Below are 10665 nucleotides of genomic sequence, written 5' to 3' on the forward strand. Positions count from 1 at the left end.
AGAATTGTCATTTCTGTGTGAACGAAAGACTAAATTCAGCATAGTACACTTCAAGTTGAAGTGTGTAAAGGCTAATTTATACTTACTGGGCGAACAGGCTTTGATTAGTTCACCTACAAATGATAACGAAATGCAGTGACATTTCTGTTCTTCCAAGGTGTTCATTTGGTGAAATTTCTCCTGTTCACGCACATCTCTGAAATTCTTTACCCAAGAAAACTCGGCTGGTCAAAGTGCGTAGATGATTGGTTAAAACTATTAGTGAGCTGTCCACGGAGAGAAAAACCTGCATTATTGGCTTTACTTGTGGCTGGAACAGTACGATCAACACCATGACATCATCCTAAACAAACTAATTTTAAAACAACGTCGCACATAGTATAAGCGGCGGCTTCGTACGCCTAGGGTGCTTTAGTTTGGCTTCTCCTAAAGTATAAACCAGGCTTAATTTCTGTGCCACTAGTGCCATCAAATGGAATTGCAAAAATAAACTTTCCGAATATGATAAATTGTTTAACTTGGATCAAAAATTTTGGGTAGCCTTCCACAAACTTCACAATAATTTACTGGGATTTTGTCCCATTACTCTAGACAAAACTGGTGTAACTGTGTCAGGTTTGTAGGCCTCCTGGCTCACACACGCTTTTTCAGTTCTTCCCACTAGTTCTTGCTAATATGAAATCTGTGGAGTGATTAAAAATGAGTTATATTGACTTCAACATACATGTATGTAACTTCTGACTTCAACTGTGTATGCATCTACCCCATTGCCAACTGAGATTATTGGACAGACACAGCTTGATTGACTATTGGCATTTCTCTCCACACTGGTGGGGTCAGTATCCTTACATAGTACAGCCTAGCCCACAGGGAATACACTATAACTTATCAAGACTTCCTGACAGCATGTGAATGAGTTTTATCACTTTCAGATCTACAAAAATTATACCAAGCTTTCACTTTTGTAAGGGTGTCTGAGACAGCTAAAATTTGTAAATAACACTCAGTGACTTCATGTTGTTCCCTTATAACTTTCTTCCGTGGAACAAAAATAAGCTGTAAGCTGTAAGGCAGAATGGACGCCTCAACCACTATTTTCTTTCACAGTATGGAAAAAAGATGCATGGAAAGTGAATGGTGTCTGAGGCTAATAGTCTGCATAACATTTTATTTTTCCACAGAAGAAAGAATGTCATATAAGTCTGGAACATCATGTGGGTGAAAAAGTAATGATAGCTTTTTCATTTTTGAACATCAGATCTCAGACTGAAGATGCATTAGTCTCTACGAGTATGAAACTATGGTGGGCACGCCAGACCATCTCTCTAAGCACTTGATAGTACAGAAATGTGCATCTGAATTATTTAACACATGTGAAATTATTCAAGTATTCTCCAAAGCAATGTGAACCACCAGCACAGTGGATGACAGACCTACAGAAGTAACTCCATGAGTAGTTTTTAAGATTTGAGTAAGAACCAAGTCAGGTGATTGTTACAATCCAAATTTGCTCACGCAGGTCTAGTATAAAAAATATAAAGTCTTTTCACCATAAACACACACACACATAACTAAACAGATAATATACAGAGAACAGAAACAATAATGTACACTGCACTGTTTATTTCTGTGGTACATCAGGGCTTGAGTTGATGCGAGGAGATGCCATTCCCCTTATCGCAAGAAATAACAAAAACATCCTCCTTGCAAAACCACTATCCCCCTTACCATCCCCTATAAATTCATTTTGTCATGTATTACTTAGAACTAATTATGCAAGTAAAATATTACATTTTCTACGTTTGATAAATAACATCCTTTAAATAATGGCGATTAGCCGATCAGAATTAGATTCATGCGTTTAACTAAAAAAAAATTCAGGGTTTCGACCATAAATCGTTTTTGTGTGTAGAACAACATTTTGCAGCACTGTTTAATCTTCAATGATACTCAGTGACACTGAGCGGACAATCTAGAGCAAACCTCTTTCATAAATTAATCATAAAAATACAATAAGGGTAACAGGTGCATTTTATGTCCATGTATGGGTTAATGACGTGATGCTCATATTTTATCCAGATCTATTAAATTAAAATTGCAATTCACCAAAAAACTAAACACCTTTTCTATGATTAGCATATTTTCCATTTCTGAGTTTTAAGTCATATTAATATTTTTTTCCTGGGACATAAAAACTGTGGTGTCCTGAAACATCTCAGCTCATTAAAAGCTGAAATTCTTGAAAAATAAATGTTGGCATGAGTTGTACAGAATCATATTTTACGGAAATTTCTTTAAAAAAATCTAAATCAAAATCATGTGGTGTACCCAACATGTAGGTAGCTATTTTGTTGTTTATAATGACCATAAAACAGAGCAGACACATTGAGAACCTCAAAACTGAGCATGAAGTAAAAAAAAAAGGTACATTTTGTTCAGGTCATGTGGTGTAACACTGAGAAAACTTCTTGATATTTTTGACTCAAAAATATATATAAATTAAAAAAATATATTTTGTACCTAAAACCTTTCTTTTTAAACTTTTTATTTTAATTAATGAGGAAGTTGTTTATACTCTGATGTATTGTATTCAAGGTGCAAAGAAAGTTTTATAATACTTTGTTTACACAAAATGACATTTTTAATGTTACAATTTTGTAGTAAATGCTATACAGGTTTTTCAAAAATGTATGAAACCAAATTGAACTCAAAGATTATATTTCTAAGAACTTGACACAAGAGTTTTAAACTAGATTTGTACAAGATTTCTTATATTTAACACCTTGGCCACCACCCTCCACCAACAAAAAAGTTTGACACCACCTCCCCCTTGTAATTGTTTTACAAATCGACCACTGGGTACATCCATAAATGAATGCCTACAATATAGCAACAGTTTCAAAAATCATTCTTTAAAAATGCTAAACTGAACTGATGGCAAATTCATGATGGAAATACCTAGATGCACATTATAAAATATTGAGCTGTATATCACAGATGTACAGCATTAGAACATATGTGCTGGGTGGAGTCTGCTTGGAAGACACATATTGTACAGAAAGAGCTAAAGAGTGACAAAGAGATTTATTTTCAGTAGAGATGGGGTTTTAAAATGCAACACCCCAAAGGAGCAATATTGTCATTATCACATGGATGGTCTGTTGACACTAAAAGTGCCTGCTCCCCCTTTACATAGCTTCTCTATCCTTCCCTTTGGGAACTGTGGCAACCGCATCTAATACATATACCATGACATACTATAGGAATGCAGGAATTTTCTGGCTTTTGAGTGTTTTAGCAGGCTTCCAAACATCTACATCATTCACAGCATGTTTTTCAAATTACCAGAAAAAGACAGCTTTCCATTTGCAAGTAATCCTGCCACAAACACCGCAAATACAGACAGCCACTCAGTATTTTAACATACAGAGTAAGAGTTACACACTCTTAAATGAAGATACATTCAGAGATAGATACCTGATATAAGAGTATTGATTTCAAGACTTTATAAACCAACATATATCCAGGCAACAGTTTGTGGTTTAAGCCTAAATATTAATCCAAAACATGGCAATGCATGTAATAGAGCACCAAAGTATGATACCAGAAGTAAAAATAACGTAAATTTTCTCCATAGGGAAGTAGATGTTTAATGATAATAAAAGCTTTAAAGACAGACCTACCGTGAGCTCCGAGGTTATTAATCAATGGTATAAGCTTCTGTTGAATCCATCAGTCCGCATTATTTCCACTTATTTCAACTTATTATTTTCCTATGACACTCAGACTGATCTCACAGTGAAATCGGAAACAGTGGGTTGACTTTTCATTAGCTAAAATCAGTCAGTGCTTACCAAAATTTGGAACACTACCCCAGTGAGGGCTGGACTGGGAAGAGATATCGGCCTGGGATTTTAAATAGCAACTGACCCAAAAATTGTTGAGTGGCTGTCCTTTTCTGCATATCTCAGAAACGTTTTATGGTTTGTTCTGCATTGCGCGGCAGCAACAACTTAGCTTATCGCGGCACATTCGGCCCGTTTTGTGGCCGACCCACTGGCCCGCTTAGTTCTCCCGATGGCCAGTTTGCCTCTGATCGGCCCCAAAGTGCGTCGGCCCACCGGGAGAATGCCAGGTATGCCAGATTACCGGTCCAGCTCTGCACCCAGTGGCCAATGTGGTAACTGTCATTGGGCATATGGGCATGTGCAATCTCCATTTTCTGGGTTTAATTACAGTGAAGAGAAATGCATATTTTATAAACTGTACCCCCCAACCCAAACCTCAAACTTAAACCAAACCATCAGTAAAGTAAAAATGTAACTGCTGAATCATGTTCGTCACTGATAAAGCGAATGTGATTACTTCCTGATTTTAAGGCGAGATCCGAACCCGGGTCTCCCATGATGCTGATGCAATGCAACATGCTTCTGGTCGCGCCACAAAGGAAGGTAAAAACACTGGAGCCGATGTAAAAGAGTACTGTTCTAGGTTACTGAAACTCTGGGAAACAACATGCCGACATCCCGTGTAATCATGTTGCAACACCAATAATCCTGAAGAGATAAATCCAATCAGAGAATCACAACAAAGCGTGCCAAACATGCTCTGCAGTGACCACCATCTCCCATGATGTACTGTAAATGACGCAACCGAGTTGGTCTCCCATCATTATCGAACGACTTGTACATATTTGAAAAAATACGTAAACATTTTTACGTATTTAATCGCAATGCTTTCCTGAGAAATTCCTGAGAAATTCAAGCTTGTAGAACCACCTGTTTACTCCAGAGGGCAGTAAGTGAAATTTCAGCTGTGTGAGCAACAGTTTATTACAGTGAACAAAACATTAACGACCTTTTAGCGGACACACAACACAAACAAGCGTTACGTTCTTGCATTCAAAACACTTGAAGGAGCGCAAATGCGAACTAAGGGATTTCAAGATGTGTTTAAAGATTGAGTATTAAACTATATTTAACATGACACAGTGACCTAAACATTTTACTTTTATGAGGCAACACACCCGAGACATGACACAAGCATGTCTGACGCAGGTCGTATGGTCTTTACCTCACAAATATTTAATTACCAACAAGGTTAAGGAGGTGTCCTTTAAACTGTTTTTACCCAGTCAATCTTTATTTAAGAAACATGCTCCCTGAAATAGATCCACTTTGCTCCTTCTCTAATGCTGTAGATGAATCTGCCCCTCACCTTTTTTGGGAATGTGTCCACGCTGCAGTATTTTGGGGAACATTTTGTTTGTTTGTACGTACCTCTATTTTAACTAGTTTTTGTTTGCTTTATAAAAGACGTTTGTTTGTTATAAAAGACCACGCCCCCACGCCACATACACGTATATATAATTTTTTTAATATTTAAAGATAACTATGTATAATTATTCCATCATTATAAATTGAGTTATTGTTACATGAGGGGCTTTCTCGGCAAATATTTGTATATGTGATTAATTAATCTGGACACCATGTAATTAATTAGATTTAAAAAAAATATCGATTGACAGCCCTAATTTTTATATTTTGCAATAAAATCTAATTATATTGTTCCTATACTTGTAGTTCCTATACTTGTAGTACTTGTACTTAAATACATTGTTTTATATTTTTCTATCGTTTTTAATTCGATCACATCATTCACAGTGTTTCATGGAATTGCAATTCATGCCCTAATGAAAGACGTTAAGTACAAAATCTTGTCCAATTTACAAATATGTATTCGCTTGATGCGATTCACCATCGAGCACCATTGGTTTTGGCTCTTTTATGAAGGATTTTATTAAATCCCTATGGGAAAATTTTATAGGAAAAATACTTTCGTACCTAAGAAGGCTGAAAGGTGGGCAGGCACTGTTGTGCTCTATGGAATAATAACTAGTGTACTACTTACTGCATACTTAGTACAGTATGTAAAACAATATCCCTTGCATACATAAAGATTTGCAAAGTGTGTACAATATAGGCTAGTATGCCATATATTTAAACACAGCCCTAGACTAAAGTCCAAGAATCTTTATAGATTGTGAAGATCAAAACTTGATGCTAGCTCTGATTGTATTACTTTCTATATTAGGAGACAACAGAATAGTGAAACAGAGACGGAGAGTGAGTCTTACCTACAGAGATGATGACCATAGACAGCACTCATCAAATTAAATTTTCCATAGGGAGCGTGTATGTGTGAAGCAAAAAGACCTTGAACTGACCTCAAACGGAGACACTAATCGCTCTGCTTTAAATTATATCACCCTGTTGTCCTACCTGTCCAAACACACACCCAGGCCCAGACACCCCCTGCCAGTTGAGCATCTCCTAGACTGCAAGCAAGACTTTATTGCTTAGACTTAGATTTTGTGACTTGAAATTTACTTCCATAGAATATAACACATGGAACGCAGAAAACACAATCAACAGAATTCTTTGGCATCCGCAACGCTAAGGCCATGGGTTTGATTCTAAGAGTACACACATACTGATACAATTTTTATCTTAAATGCATCGTAAGTCACTAGATAAAAGTGTCTGCCCTGCTAAATCAAGTGAGCACATGCTTGCCCAGGCTGGCAGACCAGTTTCAATCAGCTAAGACCAGTAAACAAGCTTATGCATGTACAGTCTGATTTTTTTCTCTCCAGAAGGGTGCCAAATGCATAGGTGTACATTTTCCTCATTTCAACACACACATCCTTAAATTTACAATATCTATCTATCTATCTATCTATCTATCTATCTATCTATCTATCTATATTATGATAATTTCATAGTTAATGTGTTTATAAGCATTTATTTCTTTGGTTACCTATTTTCTAAATAGCAGAATCATCGCTGTATTGACTGTTCAGTCATATGTCTCAGCTGAGGTTCTTTAAACAGATGTGCAACCACATTATGTCTCAAGACCACACCCTGATAGTGGGCATTGCATCAGCTATCTGTATCACATTCAGCAGACAAGCATGAATATCCCCTATCCCTTGCATGCTGACTAAGCAGTCCTGTCCGGACCACGTGCATCTGCCTGTTCAACTTAAACTGCACCAGCCAGCCCAGCAACATCACTGCATCACTCCAGATGCATGCTTGCCTGGAGACAATGCTCATAGTTAAAAACTCCATTACATTTGATGGACTTCATAACAAAGGTTTAGGCTTAACACCGATGCAAATACACCATAATAGTGCATGTTTTGTTTTTAAACTAAAGATGCAAAATCCCATTTAGCTCCACTTAAAAGGAAACAGCAATGTAATAATATTAGCTGTTTTTATCGCTGTCCCATAGAGATAACAAGCAAGCCATCAAAAAGAGAAAGAGGGAAAGGTTTAAGGAGGTAGACCTAGAAAAAAAAATGGCAAATTTTCTTTAGAGATACTAGTAAAACTTTCAAACTTAGATTGATAGATCAGACCTGGTTTAAGTTACACTTAAACAATACCTGAATCGAGCAATACTTTTCATTTTAAACACTGTGGAATTTCCGATAATTTGAGCACTCACTGTTTGTAAGACAGAATCAAACCACAAAAGTTTCAGGGAGTGAAAATGCATCTAAAGTCAGAAAACAGAAGTCTGAAAGCCATATTTGTTTACATAGTGCCTCCACATGCAACTGCACGACTCTACATCTCATAAACTCTTTGTGGGTCTACACTTCTCATCTTTACATGCGCTACCTGAGGCCTTTTCCCCCTGACACTAACAATGGCTCCTTTATACTGGAGGCCCGAAGTGCCACCGTGGGAATGTGCTGGAGGGCATGAGTTTTTTACCATGCGATTGGCATCCTCCTGACCAAACATAGGCGATGGAAATCTTAAAGTATGCGTGGGCGAGTTGACGGTTTAAGAACACAAAGGTCCAGCCATCCATCCATCGTCAACCGCTTATCCTGTGTACAGGGTCGCGGGGGGCTGGAGCCTATCCCAGCTAACATTGGGCGAAAGGCGGGGGACACCCTGGACAGGTCGCCAGTCCATCGCAGGGCCACACATAGACAGACATACACTCACACTCACCTCCACAGAACACAAAGGTGTTATTTGTAAAAGCGATTAACAAATTTCCAAAGCACCAAAACCACTATGAAGCAAGTTCAATATTCTTATGCAAATTTCTTATGCAATTAGCGCCCAAGTGTCATATCCGCAACATCAACACGCAACATCCTGATTTTATTAACAAGTTTAGATTAGAGTGACAGGAGCCGTTCACACAGAACACGTTTTTGGTGCAACGGTTAAAACATCGGGAAACGATAGAAAAGCATCAAGGACGGACTCAAACAACGACTTCGTGCATGAACGGCTCTTTACAGGAACACGTATTCTGTGATTTTCGATCAGGACGCACTTTGGCAGGCTGAAGAAAAATACGGCAATGTTGAAAAGATGTCGCGAATCTCTACAAATATCACCTTGGTGATGTCTACTGATAAAACGCCTTTGGGAAGACATCTTCACAGATTAACACAGATGCTCATGCTGTGTCAGGGAGGCGACTCTCTTATATCACATTACATCACATCAGCAGTCAGACAATCCAGCGTCCTTCCTAAAGGACAGACCCCAGCAGCTCACGTGCTCGTAAAGCTTCCACTGCGCAGAACTGTCAAAACATGCCAAACCTTGAAACAAGCCTCATATGGCCAATATTCATCAGTGCAACTGTAGAAAATGCTGTTTTGATCTCGAGCTATAGACAGTCGAGTTAGTAAATTTCACCGCAGTGCGATTATTCCGTATTAATCATAGCACAAACATATTTAATGAATAAGTCCTACGGCGTGTCTGGGTCGGTGCTTGAGGAGCCCTACCTCGTTCTGGCTTCACCTGGGATGAAGATAATGGAGCGTGCAGACTTCTGCTGCATTGACTCAAAGCTCCCAGGAGCGCAACCACGTGACCAAACTCTGCACCGCTACTATCTCGATCACCCCAAGCCCACAGTGCGCTTTTAAAGTCTAGTGCATTTTTACGCATTATATTGCGTTAAAGAGTCGTGCACGGATAAAAGAAAATCCCTTAAAAATTGTGTTTATAATGTGCCTGCGCTGATGGAACACTGCGGTACAGCTGAATGCAGCTTGCAGTGATGTGCACTGCATTCTAGGAATATGTCACAAAATAGGCTATGGCCCATACAATTCTTAAGATTGTAAAAATAGAGCTGCGAGTTGAGATGTCTTAAAGTGGTTTGTGAAACACCAGTAATAACGCTTACAGTTATAATAGCAGAATGGATCTGAAACTGTGGGCGTTGATAACGGAATCACCCCTCTTGATCAAAATGTTAAAGTTACACAAACTTATGTTTCATTACATAGGCATTTCTCTTACCTGTTATGATGTTGTCAATCTCCAGCTCTTTCTCAGTCATCATCATATTCTTCAAGTTTTCTTATTCCTTTAAATTTCCCCAAAAAGTTCTGCGAGGACCATTTGCTTAGGGCCTATTTACAGAAAGCTCTTAACTTCTCTTCAAGCGGGTGCCTCCTCCCCCGTCCCGTCGCCCTGTTTCTCACTTATTCACTTCGCGCCCAAGATTTGTTTAGACTAAACGCTTTAAAAGGCATTTAAAAATGAAGTAGTTTTGTTTTCAAAGGTTTCTTTAGACTGGCTGACATCTGGAAAAAGGAAGTGTACCGATCCAGACTTTCCGCCTGTTCTCTGTCGGCTCACCATCCCGCCCCGCCCTGCAGCTCGACTCCATGTGCTAGAGCCCATACTAATGAATACAGTAATAGAGCAAACACAGGCCCATGGGAACTAAAAAAAAGAAAGATTAAAACACTATCTATCTCTCTATCTGTCTGTCTAACAAATGAGACGGCATATATTATGTATATTAGGGCTGTCAAGCGCTAAAAAAAATGATCGAATTAATTACAAGGTGTCCCGATTATTTAATCGCGATTAATCACATTTAATCGCATATGCAAATATATGCTGAGAATATATATATATATGTGACGATTTAACGCGATAATTCAGTGCGATTAATTTTATACAAAATAAATGAGAAACGCAAGCTTGTAGTACCACCTGTTTACCCTAGAGGGCAGTAAGTGAAACTTCAGCTGTGTGGTAATGCAGAGTTTATACGGTGAAGAAAACAACCATGCAGCAGCAGCACAACACAAACATGCATTACGTTCTTGCGTTCAAAACACTCGATGGAGCGCAATTCAGAACTAAGTGATCTCAAGATGTGTTTAAAATATTAAACTATATTTAACTTGACACAGTGACCTTGAGATGCTACACAAGCATGTCTGACGCAGGTGTACATTTTCGGGTCCTCAAACAAGCCCTCATAATAAATCTCGAACTGATTGACAAATTCACTTGTGTAATGGATTGACGTGAACTGTGTGCCAATGATTGACTTATGATCAATAATATGGTAGTAAACAATACATTGTATTCTAAAGCTGCTTTTATATTGTCTTATTAATGATGAGCTCTTCTGCTACAAGAATCTAATGCATTTTTATTATCTGAATATTTTATATATTGTATATGTATATCATTTTTAAATATTTAACGATAACTATGTATAATTATTTCAACATTATATATTGAATTATTGTTATATGAGGGCTTTCTCAGCATATATTTGCATATGCGATTAAATGCTATTAATAAT

The 10665-nt window shown here is 38.0% G+C and overlaps 1 protein-coding gene across 2 annotated transcripts in view; it reads right to left on the reverse strand.

Annotated features, from left to right (window-relative positions):
- Nucleotides 1–9562, reverse strand: part of LOC127662830 (heat shock 70 kDa protein 12A-like) — a 53794-nt gene extending 44232 nt beyond the window's left edge. Inside the window, exon 1 of one of the 2 annotated variants that reach the window (XM_052154192.1) lies at nucleotides 9357–9562. In XM_052154192.1, the coding sequence (XP_052010152.1) occupies nucleotides 9357–9402 (46 nt within the window). In that variant the 5' untranslated portion in view covers nucleotides 9403–9562. Of the gene's footprint in view, nucleotides 1–8833; nucleotides 8923–9356 lie in introns of those variants that run through there. The other variant, XM_052154193.1, reaches the window with a different exon arrangement.
- Nucleotides 9563–10665: the final 1103 nt, after the last annotated feature.

Source organism: Xyrauchen texanus, chromosome 22, assembly GCF_025860055.1.
Source record: "Xyrauchen texanus isolate HMW12.3.18 chromosome 22, RBS_HiC_50CHRs, whole genome shotgun sequence".
Lineage (NCBI taxonomy): Eukaryota > Metazoa > Chordata > Actinopteri > Cypriniformes > Catostomidae > Xyrauchen > Xyrauchen texanus.